Source organism: Talaromyces amestolkiae (assembly GCF_001896365.1).
Source record: "Talaromyces amestolkiae strain CIB chromosome Unknown scaffold26.1, whole genome shotgun sequence".
Classification (NCBI taxonomy): domain Eukaryota; kingdom Fungi; phylum Ascomycota; class Eurotiomycetes; order Eurotiales; family Trichocomaceae; genus Talaromyces; species Talaromyces amestolkiae.
The window spans coordinates 340,352-363,114 of record NW_024468062.1 but is presented as its reverse complement, the minus strand read 5'-3'; the positions used below and the strand labels follow the sequence as shown (position 1 = coordinate 363,114).

Genomic DNA, 22,763 nt, shown 5'->3' with positions numbered 1-22,763 from the left:
CCGTCCGTTCGAACTTGACCTTGTTATGAAATGCGCAATGTGTGATATTATATGCCGTGTGGGATGAGAGGTTACGAAAGCCATTGATTACATGACTATGTTGAATGGTTCGGCGATTTAGTTCTTTCTTTTGAAGAAGGAAATTCACAACCCAGCAGAATATTATCACTATTGGATATTTAGTTACGACTCGAAACGATTAACCCAACATGTCGTCCATGCGAGGCCTGGTCCAGTTCATCGCCGACTTGCGAAACGCACGGGCTCGAGAACTCGAAGAGAAGCGCATCAATAAAGAACTTGCCAACATTCGCCAGAAATTCCGCGACGGCAACTTGAATGGCTATCAGAGGAAAAAATACGTCTGCAAATTGCTGTACGTCTATATACAGGGTTACGATGTTGAGTTCGGACACTTGGAGGCCGTCAATTTGATTTCGGCAAAGAATTATTCGGAAAAGCAAATTGGGTACTTGGCCGTTACTTTGTTCTTGCATGAGCAGCATGAGCTGCTCCATTTAGTGGTGAATAGTATCCGGAAGGATTTGTTGGATATGAATGAGTTGAACAATTGCCTGGCGTTGCATGCCATTGCGACTGTTGGTGGGAGGGAGTTGGGTGAAGCTTTGAGCTCGGAAGTCCATAGGCTTTTGATTTCACCGTATGCTTTTTCCTCCGTCGTGATTTGACTAGGACCTTGCTAAGTATTTGACAGAACATCTAAATCTTTCGTCAAGAAGAAAGCCGCTTTGACCCTGCTCCGTCTCTACCGAAAACACCCCTCAATCGTCCAGCCGGAATGGGCTGAGCGTATCATCTCAATCATGGACGACCCGGATATGGGTGTGACGCTATCGGTCACATCTCTTGTGATGGCTCTGGTGCAAGAGAACCCGGAACAATACAAAGGAAGCTATGTCAAAGCTGCTCAACGACTAAAGAAGATCGCTGTAGACGGAGACGTGTCGGCTGATTATCTCTACTACCGGGTACCTAACCCGTGGCTTCAAGTAAAGCTGCTTCGACTGTTGCAATATTATCCTCCATCTGGTATGTTATTTGCCAACTTGACGCTGCAAGGTCACTGACGCTATTTAGATGACACTCATGTCAGAGAATTGATTCGACAGTCATTGGAACAAATCATGAACTCGGCCATGGACACACCCAAGAACGTGCAGCAAAACAATGCCCAGAATGCCATTCTATTCGAGGCCATCAACCTGCTCATTCACCTCGACACGGAGCATGCCTTGATGATGCAGATTTCTTCACGACTCGGAAAATTCATCCAATCACGCGAAACCAATGTTCGCTATCTTGGCCTAGAAGCCATGACTCATTTTGCTGCTCGAGCAGAGACCCTGGACCCTATTAAAAGCCACCAACCATATATTCTGGGTTCATTGAGAGATCGCGATATTAGCGTTCGACGAAAAGGATTGGACCTTCTTTATAGCATGTGCGATGTAACAAACGCACGAACCATTGTGGCCGAACTTCTATCGTACCTACAGTCAGCCGACTACGCTATTCGGGAAGAGATGGTACTCAAAGTTGCCATTTTGGCTGAGAAGTATGCCACTGACGCTCAATGGTATATTGATACCTCTGTCAAACTGCTTGCTATGGCCGGTGACCATGTCAGTGACGAGGTGTGGCAGCGAGTTATCCAGATTGTCACCAACAACGAAGAACTGCAAGCTTATGCTGCAGATCATCTACTAAAATACCTGAAGGGAGACTGCCATGACAGCTTGATCAAGATAGGCAGCTACGTGCTTGGAGAATTTGGTCACTTGATCGCCGAGAACAAGGGTTGCAGCCCGATCGAGCAATTCCTGGCACTGCAGCCAAAGATGTTTACTTGCTCTGATAACACTCGTGCTATGATTCTTTCGTCATTCATAAAATTCGTCAACTTGTTCCCCGAAATCAAACCCCAGTTGCTGCAGATGTTCAGGCTATACAGCCACTCGCCAGATCCTGAATTACAACAAAGAGCATACGAGTATTTGAGGCTGGCCACTATGCCTTCTGATGATCTGTTACGAACCGTGTGTGATGAAATGCCACCATTCTCCGAAAGAGCTAGTGTGCTGCTGTCGCGTTTGCACCAAAAGACCGCTGGAACGAGCGACAAAAGAACGTGGGTTGTCGGAGGCAAGGATGCTAATACGGACAAACAGGAAGTTCTTATGGCGCAGACAACAGGCTTGAAGCGCACATTCACGACAATTGTCAATGGCGGTCGCAACGGTACCGCCAATGGAAGTGCCAACAATGGCGGTGCATCCAGAGATCTTGCTGGCCTAGACATGTCATCGAAGCCATCTGCTCCCCCGCCCAACCTAGCAAGTGCTGCTCACTTGAGTCCCGACTGGGAATACGGCTTCAACCGGCTGTATTTTGCCGATGAAGGTGTTTTGTTTGAAGATGCTCAGATCCAGGTTGGCTTGCGCTCGGAGTACCGGGCACATCTCGGTGTGGTCAAGATGTATTTCACAAACAAAGCCTCCTTCCCGATTGGATCTTTCACCACGACATTGGACAATCCCGCCTCGCCGCATCTGAAGATTGATACAAAGAATTTGCCTGATTCAACCATTCAACCAGCTGGACAGACACAGCAGACGATATTCGTCGAGGCCCACGGACCATTCTCGGATGCGCCAACGATCCGTATATCTTATCTTGCAGGTGCTTTGCAAGCTTATACACTCCAACTTCCGATATTGATGCACAGATATATGGATCCATCCGACCTATCAGCAGAAGACTTTTTCAAGAGATGGCGACAAATCGGGGGTGCACCGCTCGAAGCCCAAAAGACATTCAATGTAACCGGAAAGGGACGCATGATACACGAAAAGTTTACCAAGTCTGTTGTGACTGGCTTTGGATGGAAAATTCTCAACGGCGTGGACCCGAACGCTAGTAACATTGTGGGCTGTGCCGTATATCAGGTCGAGAATGGTAAAACGGGTTGTTTGTTACGACTTGAGCCGAACTATGAGAAAAATGTAAGCCTCGCCGCCCCCCTCCCTCTTTCTTGTTATATCGGGTAGCTAATGTGATGTCTTAGATGTATCGTATCACGATTCGGGCAACACAGGAGAACGTACCCCAAATACTTGCGCGACAGATGGAGCAACGACTATCGATCGGAGTCAGCGTTGATGCTGATTTGCAGTGAAAAGGATAAGTGAGAAAAAGTGGGATATGAGTGTCCACTCATGATCAAACGAATATTATTTGTGATGAGGGCAGAAGATTCCTATCTATCTTTTGATCAATCTGGATACACGCATTATTCATGGTTCAGATTCATGTTTGTTTACTTTGAAGACTGGCATCGACAGCGTTGTTCATTCGTCTCAGTCATTTGATTCGCGTTCTATTCTTAATATGCATCATTTAAAATGTATATACGTGTACATGAATTATTTGTACTTCAGCACAAAAAGCAACCCAACAAGAATGAACGAGGATGATCAAGAAGTAGCACTAGCCTTCGGAGGCCTCTCCCCAAATATGGTCGTCCCAACACGCACCTGATCACTCCCCAGCGCAATCGCCCCTTCAAAGTCCGAACTCATCCCCATGCTCAACTCAAAATCATCCGCTTCCTGCTCCGTCAAACCCAACGACTCAATGACAGCCTCCCTCGTCTCAATCAACGAGACAAAATCCGCATTCTCATTTGCGCTTTCTTTTGACCGCGCTATGGCGCCGATGGTCATGAGACCCTGTAACTTGAGGCGCGGGCACTGCTCACGAATATACTGACACAACGCCGGGGTTGCGGCAGGCTCAACGCCAGATTTTGCCTCCTCGCCTGACGTGTTGACTTGCACATACACCCGCAGCTTTTGTTGCTGCTCTTCTGCAGATAATGATGCGATGTCCCGTTCTCCCCAGCCCTTGTCAAGTAATTTCGCCTTCTTTTCTGTATCTACGCTCTCCACGGCCCAGAGACCGCGCACATCGCGGGCCAAGCTAGCGCATTTGTTTGATTGTAGACCGCCAATGAAATGCCATTTTATGCCGCGTGGAAGGACGCGGGACTTTTCGAGGAGTTCTTGGAAGTAATTCTCGCCGAAGTGAAGTTGTTGTATCGCTGAAGGGGTCGATGTCGTTGTCGTAGTTGTTGACGGGAGGGAAGATTCTTCGGCAGGTACAGAGGGCGAGTATAAGGCGAGAACGTCGGATGCGGGCTTGAGTTTTGAGACTGCTACCAGGCGCACGGGTTTGTTGGCGGGTCTGTGTCGGCGGGKTGTGGATGTTGAGGTTGATGGGAAGGTGGATGAGGCAGCAGAGATGCGGGCAAGGACGGTGTTGAGGTTCGTGAGGAGGGTGGTTGTTCGTGCCATGGTGGGTTGGTCGAGGGTAGTGGGAACCGTTTCTGGTGTTGAGGTCATGCTTCCTCTTCCTTCAGATGAAGTTTTGCGGTTGATCTGTATGCTGTATAATGTGTGCGAACGGGAGATTTCACAGTCAAAGCGAGATTTGTTCAGGAATGTAGGTCGTCAGAATCATGGTGGCAGGSGCATTCGAGTCGGAAACTTCTTGCCTCGATGCGGGCCGTTGGTGGATATCTCCGAAACTATGATGCTTATCGCCATGCCAGTTTGCTTAGTATTCATCACTGATTAAAATCATATCAGTTAAATTGTAGTAAGTATGGCAAGCTTATGATCAGCTAAATAGACATCTTTTGTTAACTATATCCACATCAGGACGAATTGACGTGGGCTGTCGATCTTGCACTGCATATGACATGTTGCTGCCTCAGGCTCTTATATCCGGCATATTGGGATTAGCGTGGCTGCCTTCGGACCTCATTTACTTCTTCATAGCTATTCAGAAAATGAAGAGAAAGCCATATCTAATGGTGGCACCTGGCTTCGTTCCGTCCGATCTGACGTGGCCCTCTGTTGAAACATGAGCCTTCTTGATATCAGTTTTGTATACGCATCATTCTCTTGCTAAGATTGGAAAATAGGGCTGTGCGAGGTGCCGCAACTGACCAATCATAGGACATATATAGTACACTTGTTGATGCCTCAGGCTCAACAGGCATAATCGGGATTAGTGTCTACCTAAGCATATCTCATCGTCTTCGATCGATTGTTGATCTACAACTTTACCTTGTATAAATAAGCAGAACGTCAAGGATTTGACGAGCCATGCATCCGACAAATAAAGCAAGCAGAAGCCGCATGGTCTTGAGCAAGACTCGCACTGGCTGTCTGACCTGCAAGTTAGTCATCCACTTCCAACAAGAGCATCGAATTACTTACAACCGTCCAGAGAGAGAAGAGTGAAATGTGACGAGGCAAAGCCCGCATGTCAAAGGTGTATTCGTTCGAAGCGCCAGTGCGCCGGTTACGCGGACATCAATGCATCGAAAAAAAAGCCTCGGGCATTCAAAATTACATACTACGTGCCGCAAATCCCTTCTGTCTACTGGAAGGATGGACTCTCGGAGGCCGTCGAGGAAGAATATGCTCTTGATTGTTTCTTCTACTGGATTACGAAATGTTTCCCATCAGAGCTTACGGGACCGTATCGGCGGCAAGATATTCTTCATGAGCCAGCGATAAGACATGCTATGGTGGCCATGGGTATATTACATGAGATATATCGATACCAAATAACCGGTCCACCTGAGATGCAGCGGAGGATTATTGCCATGCAACACTACGGCAAAGCTATACAGAGTCTTGTATCACAACAAAATTCTGATACCTACACAACAGACAACAAGAAGACAATGTCCATTTCGTTATTGGCTTKTCTGCTTTTTKTCAGTTTAGAATCAACCCAAGGGCATTATCAGTCGGCGCTTGCTCATTTGCAATCTGGTTTTGCTTTATTTCAGGGAGTTTCGAGTGAGCGAGAGAATCTGGAGGATGAGTCTTATGTGTCGACGAAAATAATACGGTCGTTTTTCGTTCGCTTGATGTGTCAAATCACACATTTCGATATGCCTGATTGTGCAAGATATTTGGTGCTTGATGAGTCTACTGATGAATACCCGGCGGGCTTCCCAGACCTTGACGAGGCTAGAGAAAGCTTTCTTGCGATCTTGACCAAGCTATTTTTGAGGCGGCAGATCCAAGTTTTTGAGAAGGGGTTAACCGACCATGGTGATAATTCCTTAATTCAAGAGGAGCTTCTTGCACTCGATTGTTGGATTTTCTCATTCAACCTCTACCTCACCCATGGTGTCCCCACGTCGCAAGTTTGCGATTCTTATATTCTTGCAACCTGCGCCTTTTCCCTCAAATTCCGGCTCCTCGTGGATTCCCGAGCTGGTCAACAACCGTTTGAAACTTCAGAATTTGATCTGACACATATAGCAAATCTCGGAGATACTCTCGTCAAAGCTTCGCCTGATCCGGTTACTTGCTCTACATGCCCATTGCATCGGATTTTCAAAAGTAGTCAGAACATTGCACAAGACAACAACAGTCCGGCGATGAAATCATCAAGTCAATCTCTTTTCCCCTTTCTCGGTGTCTTTTGCTCTATATTTGTTTCGTCGATGTACAGCCAGAATGCGTCTATCCGTCGAAAAGCATACGATACCGTATCAAAGATTTGCCGTTGTGGAAAAGGGTTTGATCTGGGACTTACTGCCTATATTGCGTCTCTAATCAGGCCAGCGGACAGTGAATTGACTGTTACTCGCTCCATTGCTCACAATCCAGTCTTCAGTCAAGTTTTGTCGGAGGGATGCTGGAAATTATTAGAGGTGCTACACTCATTTAGCAATTTGAGATGAGCTTGTACTACATGGAAGCAATGTAATAATGAATTTGTCAACTGGATACATTCTGAGCTAATACTATGATTTCCACTCACGGCCTGAAATGGACGGATTCTGGAAATTTTCGTATACCTTCACAGTCCCCTGATGCTTAGCAGCAAGCGCCGCTTCAAAGGACATTCGATACTGCGCAATACCGGCAGCGAAGAAAGCTCGCTGCTCTTTCCACCCAGTCAACTGACGAATTTTGTCGGACGACACCCATTGTGAATATTGAACAATCGCTTCGATCATTCCTAGCTTGATATCCTTGAATGCCCTGGGCTCTTCATACTCGACCGACAATTCATATGACTTGGCCAAAGCCTCACAGACCTCGCGCAGCGTCTCATATCTTGCGTTTGAGATGTTGAAAGCCTGGCCCTTGATCTCGTCTCTGACGGGATGCTCTGCCAGACTCAGATACGCGAGTGCACAGTCATCAACATGAGTAGAGTGCATGATGGTGTTCGGGTCAGCGGCAACTCGCAACACCTTGTTTCCATCCTTCTTTGCTTTGTCTGCCCATGCGAACAGATAGCCATAGAAGCTAGAGCCATAACCATAGACATTCGTCGGTCGCAACACAACAACATCAAAGGGTAGATTGCCGTTGTTGCCATCTTCTAGCAGGGCAGCAGCACTTTTTGTCCTCGCCTGGAGAAACGGGAACACATTCAACGGACTCGACTCCATATGCGGAGCCAAATCTGCATCACCATGCTTTCCCGTTATCCCATAATCTTTGCACCCACTGCTAAACAACACCAGCGTTCTTACTCCAGTAATATGCCATGTACGCTTCCCAATATGCGTCAACATAGCCTTGACATGACGGAAATGACCATCATAATCCGACCAATCCTCGGTATTGGACACAACGACGTCGAAGACGCAGTGCTCCTGGTTTTCGGTCAGGGATATGTCCTGAGGCGTGCCGATGATGGGATATATCTCGTTTTGGGATAGGTCCGAGGCGTCGGCGGCGCGGCGGATGAGGCCGTATGTTGTCCAGCCGGCGCGGTTGAAGGCTTTGGCGACGGCGTTGCCGATGTAGCCGTTTGCACCGGTGACGAGGACTTTTGGCATTTTGCTTTTTTCAGGATAGATGATTTTCAAGGAATGATTTGGATCTGAAGAGAGGTTCTTCGAGAAGATGATAGACTGTCATGGTTTATATAGACCACTTCTTGTATACATTTACCAAGTCAAGAGCATCGAACAGTGTATTTGTCAGAAAGTGATCATTTTGCATGTCTCGTATATATCTAACCTATATAAGTAACATGCACTGGAATAGTCACATACTTTATCGGCCATCTATCTATGCTTTGATCTGCTATTTCTTGAAATCCCTTCCGATTCGGGTTAGATCTATACGAGCTCCAAACGTCAAGTATCTTATTGGTGGCCAGGCCAACTCGATGGGTTCTGATACGTAGTTCGCATATGTTAAGCTCCGATGTGAACAGAAGAAACCAGATCACAAAGAAAGAAAGATACAAGTACTTCCAGCCTTACCTGTCCGAGTTTCTTCTACGTAGAAGAATTAGGGCATTGCGGCTAGGGCATTAGGGCTAGGGCTAGACATGAGATCAGGTGCGTATGCAAACCCAATTTGATGCCGTCATCAGCCCACCTGATTGGCTTCCAGCCAAGCATCGCCATGTCGAATCGCCCACCGAATCAGTCTCTCAATAGCGCGACTTGAGACACTCACCTTGTCATACACCGCCCAGCTGAAAGGCATCGTATTCTCAAACACATATAAATAAACTTGTCGCGAGTTGTCGCAAATAAGCGCCCTATTTGTTACTGTGTTACAAACACCTTGTACTACGTAAGTAAGTAAGTGAGTTGTGGGGTTGCGTCAGCCATCGACAGAACAAGGGCAACCGTTGGCCAAGAACAATCCTTGCTTAACGACAGGGCCGGTTTGTTAGCTAATTCGACCAGTTTAACCGCCAGACGCAGTTTCAGCGATCTGACATCAAAGGCGCACAATGCACGGAGAGTGATCGTCGGGATTCTATCTTTGGCCCAACTTTATTTGCTTTTGCTGTGATGCGATGATTACATCTTTGCTTTTGGTCAGGTCTGATCACGAGAGAGGAGTTTTTCAACGATTAATGCCTGATCAAAACAGAAAGTCGGGGAGGTATCGACGTAATTGACTTCTGGTACCTACCTTGTAGTCAGCGAGTCATGAGTCACAGAAGAATAAGTATAGTGTACTTTTACAGATTACTTACTATTGAAATGTCTTTTGAAACAAATCGCAGCATCTCCGGCAGTACATGGCAGCTGTTGAGTTGAAGTTAGCCGGCCGGATTCGGCACAGACGGCCGTTTGCAGCACAAAAGGGCCATAGATCTAGACAATGCAGCGACAAGCCAATAAGACACGGCCGTGGCTGATCGATGGGTCGATTTGTCGGTCTACATAGTCTACTTTGGGGCGGTCGTACAGATCCATTGTATGAAGTCATTGGGCCCAGGACGCGTAAGATCGTGCTCATAGGTTGGTTAGCTCGAATTCTAGGCGCTATCTGATTACCCTGCGAGAGAGGAGAATACATAGTAGAGTTGAGGCAGACAGGTCCGACGGACAGGCATCGATGACGAAAGCCAGTACCTACGTAGTAACTCTGGATCGGACGGGGGTGAATCATAGGCATCGACTCACGGGCAGACGTAAAAACAAGTATATAGATATAGACAAAGCTCCTGGTTCTCACTTGTTTCATTGTTTCTCCGTTTCAATTCACTCACCGACCACTTTCGCGGACTTCGCCTTCTTATCGTTTCGTGGAGGGGTAGGCTGGAGCTACACTATCCGGACGCTACTCTACACCGTTCGGGCGCTTACACACACCCACTCACATAATTAATCATCCAGTCCGACCCGGTCCGCTCGGAAGAGAGGAAGATTTTTTGAGAGAAGACTTAAATATACGAAGGCCCAGTCTTCATTCTCTTTGCACTACCTAGATTTCCACAACATTGTCTGTCTCCTACCGGTTAGGGACTACACCTACTCCTACTCTACACGCGAGATCTCTTATCAGTCGGCGCGGCCACGCGGGACGTTTTTCAATATTACTCAAAGCGGAAATTCCTGCATCGATAAGCAGCAATCCCAGCCACCCCAATTATCACATTCCAGAAAATCAAATTGTTTCGGAAAATATACCAGACAATAGAAAAGACTCAAAATGTGCCGCACATCTTCAGCTCGCTACGTCTGGTGCCAGTGCGAAGAATCCCACATTCTTGAAACATGTCACTCGGGCCGATCATCCTCTTCGGCCAACCGCAGCAGCAACAGCAGCTGTGACTCTGTAGACAGCGAAACAGTCTACCTGCACTGTTTCTGCCACTACCACTCCACAAATGGATTTAAGTCTATCAAGGAGGATAATAAGCTCCAGCGAAAAGCAGACAAGAAAAAGAATAAGCGCCGCTCAATGGACAGTGCGACCAGTGTCGATTCGCTGGACAGCACATCTTCTTCATCGACACTGGCCTCGTCGGCCCGCAGCAGTATGCTGGAAAGGTCGCCCAACAGACTCAGAAGAAGTTGGATGAATTTGAGGAGAATGAGTTTCGCTTAATCTCTTTTCTCTTGCTTCTTTTGATTTTTGTCATGTTGCCGATTGAGATTTATACCCTTCCTTGTGATCTCCCTCCAATTGTCGGTCGCACAGGCCGGTACATGATGACTGATGCCGGCCATCGTCCCTCGCTACGTTTGATGTCTTATGTGTACATGATTGTTTTTTCTAGCGTTCAAGGTTGATTTATGCAGCCGGTCCTTTCATTAGATTTGCATACTGGTGTATGGTGTTTGCCGGCTTCCACCGGATTCTTGTTTATATGGTTTTATGACGAATACACGCTTATACCTATACGGACGGAGTTTTGATCTACGATTCATGAAATGAAGATACAGAGATGCGATCTGCTGTCTTGGTCGGGTGGTTGTATGTGATCATTTAGATTCGTTATAGACTTGTGTCTGAAAAATTGACTAAGTTGTTTTATAATCTTGTTGATATGCCGTAAATATTGATATATGAGAGAAGAAATCTCGAAACTTAACTTTATCGTATGGCCAGATGTTCTGGAAGGGGAAGGGTCTTTTTAAAGAACAAAGCCCTAATTGCGCAAATCGACTATCGACGCATCTCATGTCGAGGCCCATCCACGTGTTCGATCGGTCATGTCTGCAAGCTAAGGGCATCTCGTGACCTTCAGCTCAGAAATGCCACCAGAAGGCCACTTACTACCATGTAGTAAGTATATCCTTAGGCCAAAATCTGTGCCTTATCACCAGGTGGCGAACCGATGACGACGGTCTCTGGTGTGCAACTGTTGGTGGAAGTCATGAAGAATGACGCAGTTTCTATTAGCATTGTGCAACATCTTTTGACGGAGTATCTACTTATTCTACATTCTATCTATTCTTCATGAAACAAAGAGCGTACTCAAAGTGAATAAGGGTGCCTGGGAGCATTCCTACATATTAGTATATCTATGTATGTTATTGTTTGGCGGCTCCACGCTCCTGCCTTAGTGACCGACACGCTCCGCGTCCCGCTTGTTTAGCTCCAACTTACTTCCTTAGTGATTGTTATTATTTACAACTTTCTACTCCATTGTTTTGATGCTGCACTTTCGGTCTATAATTCTCTCCAGTTCATATTGAAGAACCATATTGAAGAGAGTGACAATCAGTTTGACTCCAGTTAATGCGCTTCCAATGTGCAGCTGCAGCCATGGAAGATCGAAGCAATTATCCTCCTGCTCGTTCGCCTGACGAACCACCCCTCCCTCCCCCGAGGACTCTCAACCTCGCCAACGACTTTGATCGTCTGTCGCTAACAACGACTGCCTCCTACGGTAGTCCTCTACTCGCGTCGTCCCCTACGCCCTCTCCTCGCTCACCTAGTCAAGCCTCGACTCGAATGCGCAATGTCTCCTCGACGACCCCTGCCTCCCTGAAATCAAACACACCAGCTCTACGCAAAACACCAAGCAACGCCTCGCTTCGCGATGAAAGACGGCTTTCTACACCCTCTCTACAGAAACGCGCTTCGACCACTTCGCTGCGATCGGTCAGTCTCAGTAGGGAACAAGGGGCACCTTCAAGTCTATCAAGGCGTTCCTCGTCAAATGTCCTGGGCGCCATGTATTCACAAAAACCACCTATTCCTGCGGTGGTAGAAGCGCCTACTGCCTCGTCGATTGCTGCAGAACATTTTAAAGCGGAGCTCACTCTGCATCAATCAGTAGACCTCCAGTCAAAGACGGCCGTGATTATTCAGGATGCCTGTTATGGCCACCGTTTCTCAAGACCATACACGAGCAAGGAGGGTCTTTCAACCATCGTCGAGCGACCTGAACGTTTGCGCGCGAGTTTGCTTGGAATGTCCACTGCGTATATTCGTGTGGGGAAGCGTCATGCTGGTTCGTCCTTTGCGCCTCGTCCAGGACTCAACATTGACCTACTTCCACCACCACCGTTCCAAATTCGCAAGTCTACAAGAGCGATTCCACTAAACTCCCCAGCTGTAACCTATGTTCATGGCGATAAGTGGATGGAAGATTTGCGGACTATGTGCAATGCGGCTGAATCTCGCTTGGCTTTGAATGGAAGAGAAATCGTGCGACCAAGAAGCGCAGGAAAGAAGGACCCTGACGAAAAACCACTTCATGATGGAGACTTGTATCTCTGCCCTGAGTCCCTAGACGCTTTCCAGGGAGCGCTAGGCGGCGTATGTGATGCGGTTGATACAGTTCTGACTGATAATCCAACCAGACGAGCCTTTGTCTGCGTCCGTCCTCCTGGCCACCATTGCGCTTCAACAGATCCATCTGGTTTCTGCTGGCTCAACAACGTCCACGTTGGTATCACTCACGCTGCAATGGTACACGGCTTGACCCATGCTGCGATCATCGACTTCGATCTTCACCACGGCGACGGATCTCAGGCTATCGCATATAAGCAGAATGAGCACGCCTGGTATCTCCAACAACGCGGAGGTGCAGCTGCCAGGAATGCAGCCCCGCAAAAAAAGACTGCAATCGGATACTACAGTCTACATGACATCAATTCCTTTCCTTGCGAGAATGGAGAAATGGAGAAAATTGTGAATGCTAGCGTTTGCATTGACAACGCTCACGGTCAGTCGATCTGGAATGTCCACCTTGAACCCTGGAAAACACATGAAGAATTCTGGAAGCTGTACCGCGATAAGTATCTGGTTATACTGGAGAAGGCTAAAAACTTCTTACGCTCTCATACACAACGTCTCGAGAGTATCGAAGGCGGACCTGCCCCCAAGGCCGCAATTTTCATATCTGCAGGCTTCGATGCAAGCGAGTACGAGGGTGCTGGAATGCAGCGACACAAAGTCAATGTGCCCACCGACTTTTATGCTCGTTTCACGGCCGATATTGTTCGACTCGCAGAGGAGGAAGGTCTCGGTACGGGAGGGCGAGTTATTAGTGTGCTAGAGGGCGGCTACAGCAATCGAGCGTTGGCCAGTGGTGTTCTTAGCCATCTTTCGGCGCTCGCAGATACTCGAATCTACAGCGACGCATCTGAACAGCGAAGTGGTCTGGCTTCTGAGATGAGTGGACGGTTGGGCTTGGGATTGGTGGAAACGGGACAAGACTTTGCTCAAGAAGACATTGGGCCTGCTTTTGAGACTGATTGGTGGGCACCTGATTTGTTGGACGAATTGGAGCTTTTGGCATTTCCTCCACCTGCTTTCCCCAAGAAAGCGCCAAAGTCTGGACCGACCTATTTCTCCCCTACACAAGCATCTACTGCAAGGGTCACGACCACGTTACGAGAGAGGAAGTCCTCAACCAATCTGACAGCTGATAATTACACTACAGAGCTACTTCCTGAAGTGGGATGGGCAACTTCTGCGCATGAACTGTGGAAATGCGTCATACCCACGGACCGCGAGACTATGAGCTTCCAGTTTGATGAGCTCAAAGCTAGGGCTGCCGAAGCCAAAAAGAAGAAGCAAGCAAATGTGGAACCACCTTCCACACCTTCAGGGAACACCCGTAGACAACTTCGAGTCAGGACAAGCAAGACGACCTCGCCCGACACTCCAGCCGCGAAAGCTCAAACGCCTCGTCGGGTCAGCGCCCGCAACAATCGCCGAACCACTATTGGGTCTGCAAGTGACTTGCCCGAGCCTTTAACAGACGCTAAAGCTGCCAATCCGGAGCGTCGGAGACAAAGCGCTATTGGTGCGGTTTCTGAGAACAGTGAAAACACTTCTGGTTCTGGTAGCAGAACCCCCACTCGCGCTAGTTCGCGCATGTCGTCCACCCCGAGTCAGACACCTGCGAGTGCTGTCGTCAACAAAAAGGCAAGGGTATCCAGTGGGTCGCGTGCTGGGACGCCGAAAAGAAATGCAAGCCCACGAAAGGTTCCACCATTGCCAAAAGTGCCTTCACTGTACATGAACAATCTCAATGCTCCTGCTTCTACTGGTAGTAGAGCGTCATCACAATCCGCTAGCGATGACGTGGCAAAGGTGAATGAAAATGCCGAGAACGAAAACCGCATCGATGATCTATCAGCCGGCATGAAGAAGATGAGTCTCAAACTCAAAGTTCCGTCACCAGAGGAGAATGCGTTGCGAGAGAATAAGGCTGCAGAACAACGTAAGAAGGCTACTGCAAAGAAACCCACACCCAAGCCAACCGTTCCAAAGACTGCTCGTAGTACCAAGCCAACCTCGAAAGCGGCTCCGGCCCAATCACAGCCACCACGTAATGTACTGCCAAAGCTAGAAAAAGGCAACGTGCACGACAGTCCTATGAAGCTCGAGATTCCTCCCGCGGTGCCCGCTATTTCCGCGCCTCTCGATAGTGGTAAAGAGATTTCCGTGAAGGTGGAACATAACGATATATCTCCTTCTATGAACTCGTACCAAGGATTCTCTACCGATGGGCTAGCATCTCAACAAATGGGCTTGCCACTATCGCCGGTCTCCCCTCTTGGACTCCCACCGGCTTCGTCAGCACCATATTCCGGTAACGAGCCGACCATGCAGCCTGATATCATGGCCCAGCCACCGGTTTCCATGTCTTATACAGCCGCCCCTCAACCTGGCGGAAACCTACCTGTTTTTAGCTCTACAGGTCATATCCCTTTTGCTATGACTTTCAACCAAGCACATCCCGCACACGTTGCTGAGCCTATCGATCAGCCTCAAGCTCAGCCTCAGGCGGGATACGATGCAAACTATCAATTTCCTCCGCATGTGGGTAGTGTGCAGCCACAGGATACAGACCACCCGGCTTATGCTCACCAGCAACACTACGAAAACCCCGAAAACGCCTGATCCGACGCCCAGATGAAGAGATACGACTGATGTGTCCTTGTTGAAGTCTACATATTTTGCGGCGATATCCTTTATTTTGTATTATTCAGTTCATCATACCCCTTCTTCATGTAGCCCACACTTTAATGTCGAGTATTTCCCTCCTGTCTCAATGTTTAATCTTTTCATCTTCTTCATGTGTATTCTTTGTTGGCTCACCTTGGTCAGTTTTGTTATTCTCGTGTTTTTAACGGTTCAGGCTGATACCCCTTTTACTATTGAGCGTTTAGTTTTCGAACTAGGTGTTTAGGGCACGGCATTTTTATCTGTTTATGAATCATGGTGTCTCTTCAGCAGGAATCGTATGCGAGTTGTAGTGCTGATAGAGATCGATCTCTCATATAATATACACTGATTGGTCAAAAGCAGACCATGTAGCAATCTTACGCTAACCCATAAACGGCTAGTCCAGGCACTTATCGACAGGGCCGATTGATAAGCGCCACCGACTAAGATGGAAGCTTCTCCGCACGTCTCGTCTCCCATTTCAAATATCACAACTATTCCCCATCTGCATTTTATTCACGTTCTATTAGCGGCCAACTGCTCTTTTAAGTCTTTTCTTGCACTAGCATACCGCTAAAGCATAGCGAGCGAATTGGATTCCTACGGTCGTAACACCTCGTATCGCGCAACTCAGCCTTGCTCCGGTTGCCACACACCACGCCGTGCTTACGCATCGCTTTTCTCCGCACTTGCAGTATTTATATCTCCTTCAGAAGCACACGTCATTTTAGTCCATCATGCCATCCTCACCCCAACCTGCGAGCTTCACGCAAATGGCCGACGCCGACCTCGAATCCATAGGCCGCAACTGCCAATTCGAATACTGCCGCCAACTCGACTTTCTACCGTTCCGCTGCGAATCATGCCGCGGCACGTTTTGTTCTGATCATCGCACCGAAACAGCACACAAATGCACACACCCCGGAGAATGGGCGCGACGCAAACGCGAACTCAATCAAACACCGGAACGGTCGGTTGGTGGTGCTGGTCGTACAGTGAAATCGACGGTGTATAATTCAGATCAGTGCGCGCATCCGCAGTGCAAGACGCTAGTTAATACGCCTACGAGCGTGGGCGTACACTGCGACAAATGTCGTCGGAATTATTGCCTGCAGCATCGACTACGCGAAGGCCATGATTGTGCGAACTTGATACCTCTCGGCGCGAGGGCGGGGACTGCCAAGGATAATGGGGCTACGATACGATCTATGTTCTCGAAATTGCGTGGTTTGGGGAACAATATACAACCCCCTAAGACACCGAAAATAAGTTTACCGGCTAGTATTCAGTCGAGAAGGACGACAGGAGCAAGCGCAATTACACAATTCAATGAAATCAAACGAACCGCCAAGGGTGAAGCGTCCGTTCCAATGGATAAGAGGATATATCTGCATGTCGTCGGTACAACGGATAAGCCAACCGCAAACGATGAACCACCGTCTGGAAACTTCTGGTTTGATAATCGCTGGAAGGTCGGACGGGTCCTTGACGATGCGGCTCGCAAACTCAAAGTCGAGAATCTAAACAATCGTGTCGGTGGGGAGGAAGCAAAGCTAAGAATCTTTCATGTTGAGTCGGGTGAGTTTTTGGAGTTTTCGGCGGCGATTGGTGGGGAGGGCAGTAAGGTCAAGTCGGGGCATACGATTGTTATGTTGAGAGGGGCTGGAGTGTTGTTGGATAAATGATGTTCTCAGTATGTATATACTGGCATATAGCATAGCGTGGTTTCTATATCTGCATAATATTAATGCTTATACCTTTTGTTCATAGCACAAATCTACAATGGTATCATGTGTGATTCAATAGATATTGCAGCTCGCCAGTTGGGAAAGAAAAATCCCGCTCCTTCCTATTCTGGAAGGAGCTGTCATTCGATGTATGACCTCCCAACAATAGATCCTTCCCATTCTGCCTCCTATTCATCCTCATCCTCATCCTCATCACGCACCTATTGACAACGCTCAATTCATCCTTCATCAGCCCCATGAAACCTATTATCTACATCTCAATATTACCTGTATCACTTTAATAGAAGTTCGATTTATCACTTACGTGCCTATGGCTGCGAACCAGCATCCACCTCCAGACTTTACACCAACAGGTTTGAAGGTCGTAAATCTTCCCCATCAAACGCTTGCACTACCTCTCGCAACTTCAAACTGATCAAAAAACGAAATGCAGACCATTTACGAAGAGGAAACCTCCGACTCCGGCGCTGAAGCAGATACTGAAGTCGACAACAGGTCAGGCAGCACAACCGTCACGCCTTCTATAACGGACTACATCTACGAAAATGGACGTCGCTACCACCGCTACCGAGAGGGCTCGTACTTACTTCCCAACGACGAAATTGAGCAGGATCGTCTCCAACTGTGTCATAAAATCTGGTCACTACTCCTAAACGATGAGCCCTGGAAAGCACCACTAGAGCACCCACAGAAAGTACTTGATATTGGCTGTGGAACCGGCGATTGGGCCATCATGATTGCGGAGCAGTTCCCATCTGCGACTGTAATTGGCACCGATCTTAGCCCTATTCAACCAACCTTGGTCCCGCCCAATGTCAAGTTCTACGTTGAAGATGCAGAGGATGAATGGACTTTTGACAAAGGCTTTGATATTGTCCATGGCCGCATGCTAGCGGGTAGTATCTCTAATTGGACAAAGTTCTTTCGACAGGCATTTGAGCAGTTGAAGCCGGGTGGCTGGCTTGAGATGAACGAGTTTGAGGCCAAGTTTTATTATTGTGATGAGAACGGCAACAAGTCGGAGCAGTTGAATATGTTGGTGAAAGTGTTTAATGAGAAGAGCTCGGCTTTTGGGAAAGGGTTCAATGATGTGTTGCTTATACCGGAAGCGATGCGCAACGCGGGCTTTGAGGCTATCGAATTGGATGTACAAAAGGTTGGTCTCTTTTACTTGCGATAATTACTTGGTGATTGTAGCTAATTTGTCAGGTTCCAATCGGCACATGGCATAGAGACAAGACCATACGGAGACTGGGACGTACAGTGCATTGGGCCGCTGAAGAGTCTATCGAGCCGTATATACTCGCTGTTGGCACCCGGATTATGTTGGATCCAGCCGACTCTGTCCGAGATATTGTCCGCGCGACGAGGGATTCGCTTGACAGCCGCGATTACGATCTTTATAGTCATGCTCATTTTATCTGGGGGCGAAGACCGAAATATAATTAGGGTACTTCGTGTGGTTATGGTTTGGGATGCAACTACCATTATCATTATGCACCTGGCTCTGTTTGGCTAATTTTTGACACTTGTTACTTTGGAGGTTTGATACATTTATGGCTGTGGTTTACTTTGATTGCAGATTATTATTACTTTAGTTCAGATCAACTAATTGCTTCTTTTTGCTAATTCTTCTTAGTCCGTGAATATTGAGACCAAGATGGGTCCCGTGATCACAGAAACCCTAACAAATCAAGTACTGCACACAATTTCCTTTAATACACATATACTCTATCCTCTGAAATACTAAGTCTTCATCTAGTGATAAAACCAGCCTTCCTATACATAGCATCATACAACCTCAGATCCTCCACCGCATCCTCAGCACTCGTCTTTATCTCCCGCCCATTCACAAAACACTCATACATCTCAGTAAGCTCAGCCGTATAAGCATCCTCATAACTCGAGAGTATCTCCCTAACCTGCTTCTCGCCGTACTCATTCACTTCCTCCACGCGGACTTTGATGGGTAGCCCTTTGACGTAGGGAGAGTCGTATTGTATGGAGACGCGTTTGTTGGAGCCGTAGATTGATAAATGGGCGTCAAAATCCGGGATTGTGTCGATGCCACTTTCGTATGTTACTGAGAATTCCCCCCCTGCCGCGGAGGTAGATGGGAATGTGAAGATGGCGGAGTAGAAAGGGTCGTTGACGGATACGCCCTCGATGGAGTTTACGACGCCACCCAAAGCTTCGCGCATGAGTGAAAGGTCGTGGGAACCCAGACTGCCGAGAAAGCGGCAGTACTTCTTCATTTCATCCGTCACATTATCGGTGCCCGGGAACGCCTCTCGATACAACTCCGCCAGCAATCGATCCCTCTCCTGCCCCGCGCTCGCAGGTATATCCCTCGGATCAGGCCTAACCTGAAACGTGCCACTCTGATTCACGAAAAACGCATTGGGGCCGGACATATCTCTCACTCGCGCATAGAGTATCTTCGGAATTGAGGCGACTTCGCGCAGAAAGGCGCCTCTAAAGGAGGGTGCGTAGCGGCGCATGTATCCCACAAACACCCTCCCCTTAGACTCGCGCTCGGCGTTGATGATCCGTTGAGCAGCGGGGAGGGATAATGTTAGTGGTTTTTCGACCATGACGTTCTTACCAGCCGCCAAGGCGGCGATGGTGTATTCGGCATGGAATTCGTCGCTTGTCAGGACGAAGACTACATCCACGGCGGGATCAGTGATGATTTGGTGTGGGTCGCTGGTTGCCGTTGGAATATGGAATTTGGAGGCGCAGTGTTGCGCGACAGGTAACGAAATGTCGCATATGCTTATGATTTGGTACAGGTGCGAGAGGAGGGTGAGGGTGGGCAGGTGGATTACTTGGGCGACTTCGCCGGCGCCGATTATCCCGACATTTAGGACCATTTTGTCTTGTCTGTATGCTATGTATGTTTGCTGCTTGATGTTGTATGAAGTATCATGGAGAAGCGTGAGGGGATGTCATAGGTATAGCCCCACTGCGGGGATCCCTGGATTTATGGGCGACATTCAGCCATGGATGAGATGAGGCTCACATTGAGTATACTTTGATCTCGAACTTTGAAAGCTTGTAGATATGTATTAGATAAGTTACAAACATACGCTAGTCAAATGCATCGCTCACGATATTGAAGAAGGTATATATGGGTATTATTAAACAATTAAGCATAATATTGAGCTTGGCTCAACAACTTGACAAGTTTTCCGCTGTCGATTCGGAATAGAGAAGTCCTTACGCCTTCTTATAAGGGCATATCGTGACCATTCAGAAAGACACGTAGATCGTAAATCGATGAACGTCTAAGCAGTAAGTTCATGGTTGCCCTCGTACTTGGGTTCGGCGGGAGCACCACTATAAGCAGTCGTTTCGTTGGCGGCGGGACCAGCGCTGGAATCGCGTCCCTTCATGACGAGGTAGCCGGGCCATTCACCCTGCATGACGTCAAAGATGGCCAGGAAGCTGAAAATGAAAATGGCCGTGTATAGGAGCCTAGTTTTGTCAGTATTCATTGTACTATAGGGCCGGGAGACAGGACGAACCAGTTGATGATGGCAAAAGCGAGAATAGCGGCGATAATACCAGTGCCATTTGATCCAATAAGATAAGCCAAGTAAGCAAAACCGGCCAACCAGAACACCCAGGTCAAGAAGTAGAGCACAATCAAAGTTGGAGCAAGCCATTTGTTGTGGTGGTGGCCGTCACGCGTGTGGTACCAGAGAGGAAGACCAATGGCAACGGCAGTGACGAGAGTGGACCAGACAGCAGCAAACATGAGGAAGGAGACGACATCGGGGACGTGACCCTTGACAGTCTCGTCGCAGATCGAGTAGCCGCAGTAGTACTCGTAGGTGACGGATTGGCCGTAGAACCAGACGCCGTAGGCGACCATACCCAGCTCTGTGATGGAGGAGGCGAGACCGAACCCCAGGAGGGAGAGCATGATGGTGCTGAAGAGCGTCATTTTGCTTTTGATGATGTCTGAGAATTGAGACTAAAGCTGGAAGGGTGCTTCGCCGCGATGAGTTGTGAGTTGACAGAGGTATATCTGACACGAGGAAGTCAAAGAGAATGAAAATCAGACTGGGCGACGCGTCTAATAATATAGCTGCAGTTCTTTTTTTTTTCTCTCCCAACCAACTCGACTAGTACACATCTAGCTCGACCTACTCAAGTAGACCCAAACCTACAAGTCTACCTTGCAACGAATAAGGAACGGGGGCGTCTGGACTCGGGACGTCCAAACGAAATCTGCCTTGTCGGGTGTGCACATCCATGGAGAGACTAATTTAGTGAATGTACCGGAGCGGCTAAGCCCTGCTATGGTGGGTTTCAACTTCCGAGGAGCGCTGCAGACAGAGTTCGAGGCCATTGACTCAATTGCGAGGCTCTTTGAGGAAAGGAGGTGAAGCATACAGAAGGCTCGACAGAGAAGTGGAGTATTATGCATATTGGGCCAATGATATGGCGTATCCTCCGCTTATTCTGGGGAGTGATTGGCCGGAGCTATGTTGCCAAGACTAAAAAGTACTCGTATTAAGCCGCTGCATCATTTTCTGATTTCTATTCACTCCAGCAGGGATCTAATTGATGGTCTGAATTCCTCGGCAGAAGCGCAGTTGGCTTTTTCGGTACCTTCGCTTTCAAACCGAGTCTCGTGTCGCAGAATATGGACACAAGAGCGTTGACACATTCACGAGAATACGTAGTTGCACTTCCTGTGCATGGACTACAACTCGGAAACTCAATCCGATCGTTCTTCATCCAGCCCGAGCCATTGGTGACTGTGTCGCGACTTAAAAGCCTAAGGACGAGCCAGACCATCAATGCTTACATAGTTCAAATCGATGATCTTCTCAGCCTCAATGTTTGTTTGGGTCTACACCCGGTTGGGGCCCATGCTCAGGCTTTGCTGATCCTCATACGTGCGTACAACGTAAGCACGATGTTACACAGATACTTACTCCAGATCCATCCATGCCACCATTGTACGAAGCATGCTGTCCTGCCACTGTGAAGTGAGAGCGAAGGACGAAAATTGAAAGATGCCAATAAGGTTAACAAGCTGCCCAACCAAAGCTTGTCCTGTGGAAACTCGACAACAGCTCTAGCCTATGACAAGCTCGCGTCATGTGACCCAATACGGAAAAGTATCCCCTCTCAAGTGAACTTTGAAACTTAACTCAAGCCAACGCATCATGGCTATCCGGCAAGCGTCAAGGAAAAAGCCACAGACGCTAAACACCAATTTGGCTCTGCGTATGTACGTGGTTCATATGACCTTTGGCCACAGAATCGGCAAGCGGCACGGATTTACCAGTGGACTTGACCACGATCAGCCGCAACTTGCAAGCTCTGTGGCATGTGCTCGGCGCTCCACAGTTTCGACTTTGCAAGGCTGTGACTCGTGAGACTGGAGACCTGGAAAGGGATTCTTTAAGCGAGCCTATCACTTGTTAATAGTTGTTACTGGTTCAGCGTGCTTGGCTGCTGCTCCAATTAGAGGCGCAGGTTAGGGTCGGCGCATTTATGACTGTATGACTGTGCCCCTGACGGGTGGGTTTGACTCGGATTCATCAGTATACGTGCTGGATACAAAATTTTGGACAAAATGTTCCGAGCTATGTTTATAAATCAAACATGTTAAACAGGCACAATAATCATATCATACATATCATAATCTGTTACTGTCTAGTGCACCTTTACCACTGACCGACGCAGCCGACATGTCGGCAAACAGTTAACCTGCGTGGCGCAAACTATCCACGCCTCAATGGATGTTATTAGTGTGTACAAT

General features: G+C 48.0%; 8 protein-coding genes across 8 annotated transcripts; 4 read left to right on the top strand and 4 right to left on the bottom strand.

The window, feature by feature from the left end:
• Positions 1 to 209: 209 nt before the first annotated feature.
• Positions 210 to 3,196, top strand: BHQ10_009768 (uncharacterized protein; the record flags this gene model as incomplete). The annotated part of the gene is made up of 4 exons (XM_040882718.1): positions 210 to 661; positions 716 to 1,050; positions 1,099 to 3,023; positions 3,086 to 3,196. The coding sequence occupies 4 exons, from the start codon at positions 210 to 212 to the stop codon at positions 3,194 to 3,196; spliced, it is 2,823 nt and encodes a 940-aa protein (XP_040738270.1).
• A 298-nt stretch (positions 3,197 to 3,494) lies between these two features.
• BHQ10_009767 (uncharacterized protein) lies at positions 3,495 to 4,421 on the bottom strand (the record flags this gene model as incomplete). Its single annotated transcript, XM_040882717.1, has 1 exon — positions 3,495 to 4,421. The coding sequence occupies one exon, from the start codon at positions 4,419 to 4,421 to the stop codon at positions 3,495 to 3,497; it is 927 nt and encodes a 308-aa protein (XP_040738269.1).
• Positions 4,422 to 6,853: 2,432 nt separating this feature from the next.
• BHQ10_009766 (uncharacterized protein) lies at positions 6,854 to 7,903 on the bottom strand (the record flags this gene model as incomplete). The annotated part of the gene is made up of 1 exon (XM_040882716.1): positions 6,854 to 7,903. One exon carries the CDS (start codon positions 7,901 to 7,903, stop codon positions 6,854 to 6,856), a length of 1,050 nt encoding a protein of 349 aa, XP_040738268.1.
• Positions 7,904 to 11,591: 3,688 nt separating this feature from the next.
• Positions 11,592 to 15,188, top strand: BHQ10_009765 (uncharacterized protein; the record flags this gene model as incomplete). The annotated part of the gene is made up of 1 exon (XM_040882715.1): positions 11,592 to 15,188. One exon carries the CDS (start codon positions 11,592 to 11,594, stop codon positions 15,186 to 15,188), a length of 3,597 nt encoding a protein of 1,198 aa, XP_040738267.1.
• A 782-nt stretch (positions 15,189 to 15,970) lies between these two features.
• On the top strand, positions 15,971 to 16,918 carry BHQ10_009764 (uncharacterized protein; the record flags this gene model as incomplete). The annotated part of the gene is made up of 1 exon (XM_040882714.1): positions 15,971 to 16,918. The coding sequence occupies one exon, from the start codon at positions 15,971 to 15,973 to the stop codon at positions 16,916 to 16,918; it is 948 nt and encodes a 315-aa protein (XP_040738266.1).
• Positions 16,919 to 17,408: 490 nt separating this feature from the next.
• On the top strand, positions 17,409 to 18,430 carry BHQ10_009763 (uncharacterized protein; the record flags this gene model as incomplete). Its single annotated transcript, XM_040882713.1, has 2 exons — positions 17,409 to 18,137; positions 18,191 to 18,430. 2 exons carry the CDS (start codon positions 17,409 to 17,411, stop codon positions 18,428 to 18,430), a joined length of 969 nt encoding a protein of 322 aa, XP_040738265.1.
• A 305-nt stretch (positions 18,431 to 18,735) lies between these two features.
• Positions 18,736 to 19,854, bottom strand: BHQ10_009762 (uncharacterized protein; the record flags this gene model as incomplete). The annotated part of the gene is made up of 1 exon (XM_040882712.1): positions 18,736 to 19,854. The coding sequence occupies one exon, from the start codon at positions 19,852 to 19,854 to the stop codon at positions 18,736 to 18,738; it is 1,119 nt and encodes a 372-aa protein (XP_040738264.1).
• Positions 19,855 to 20,268: 414 nt separating this feature from the next.
• BHQ10_009761 (uncharacterized protein) lies at positions 20,269 to 20,930 on the bottom strand (the record flags this gene model as incomplete). Its single annotated transcript, XM_040882711.1, has 2 exons — positions 20,269 to 20,458; positions 20,509 to 20,930. 2 exons carry the CDS (start codon positions 20,928 to 20,930, stop codon positions 20,269 to 20,271), a joined length of 612 nt encoding a protein of 203 aa, XP_040738263.1.
• Between the last annotated feature and the right edge of the window lie 1,833 nt (positions 20,931 to 22,763).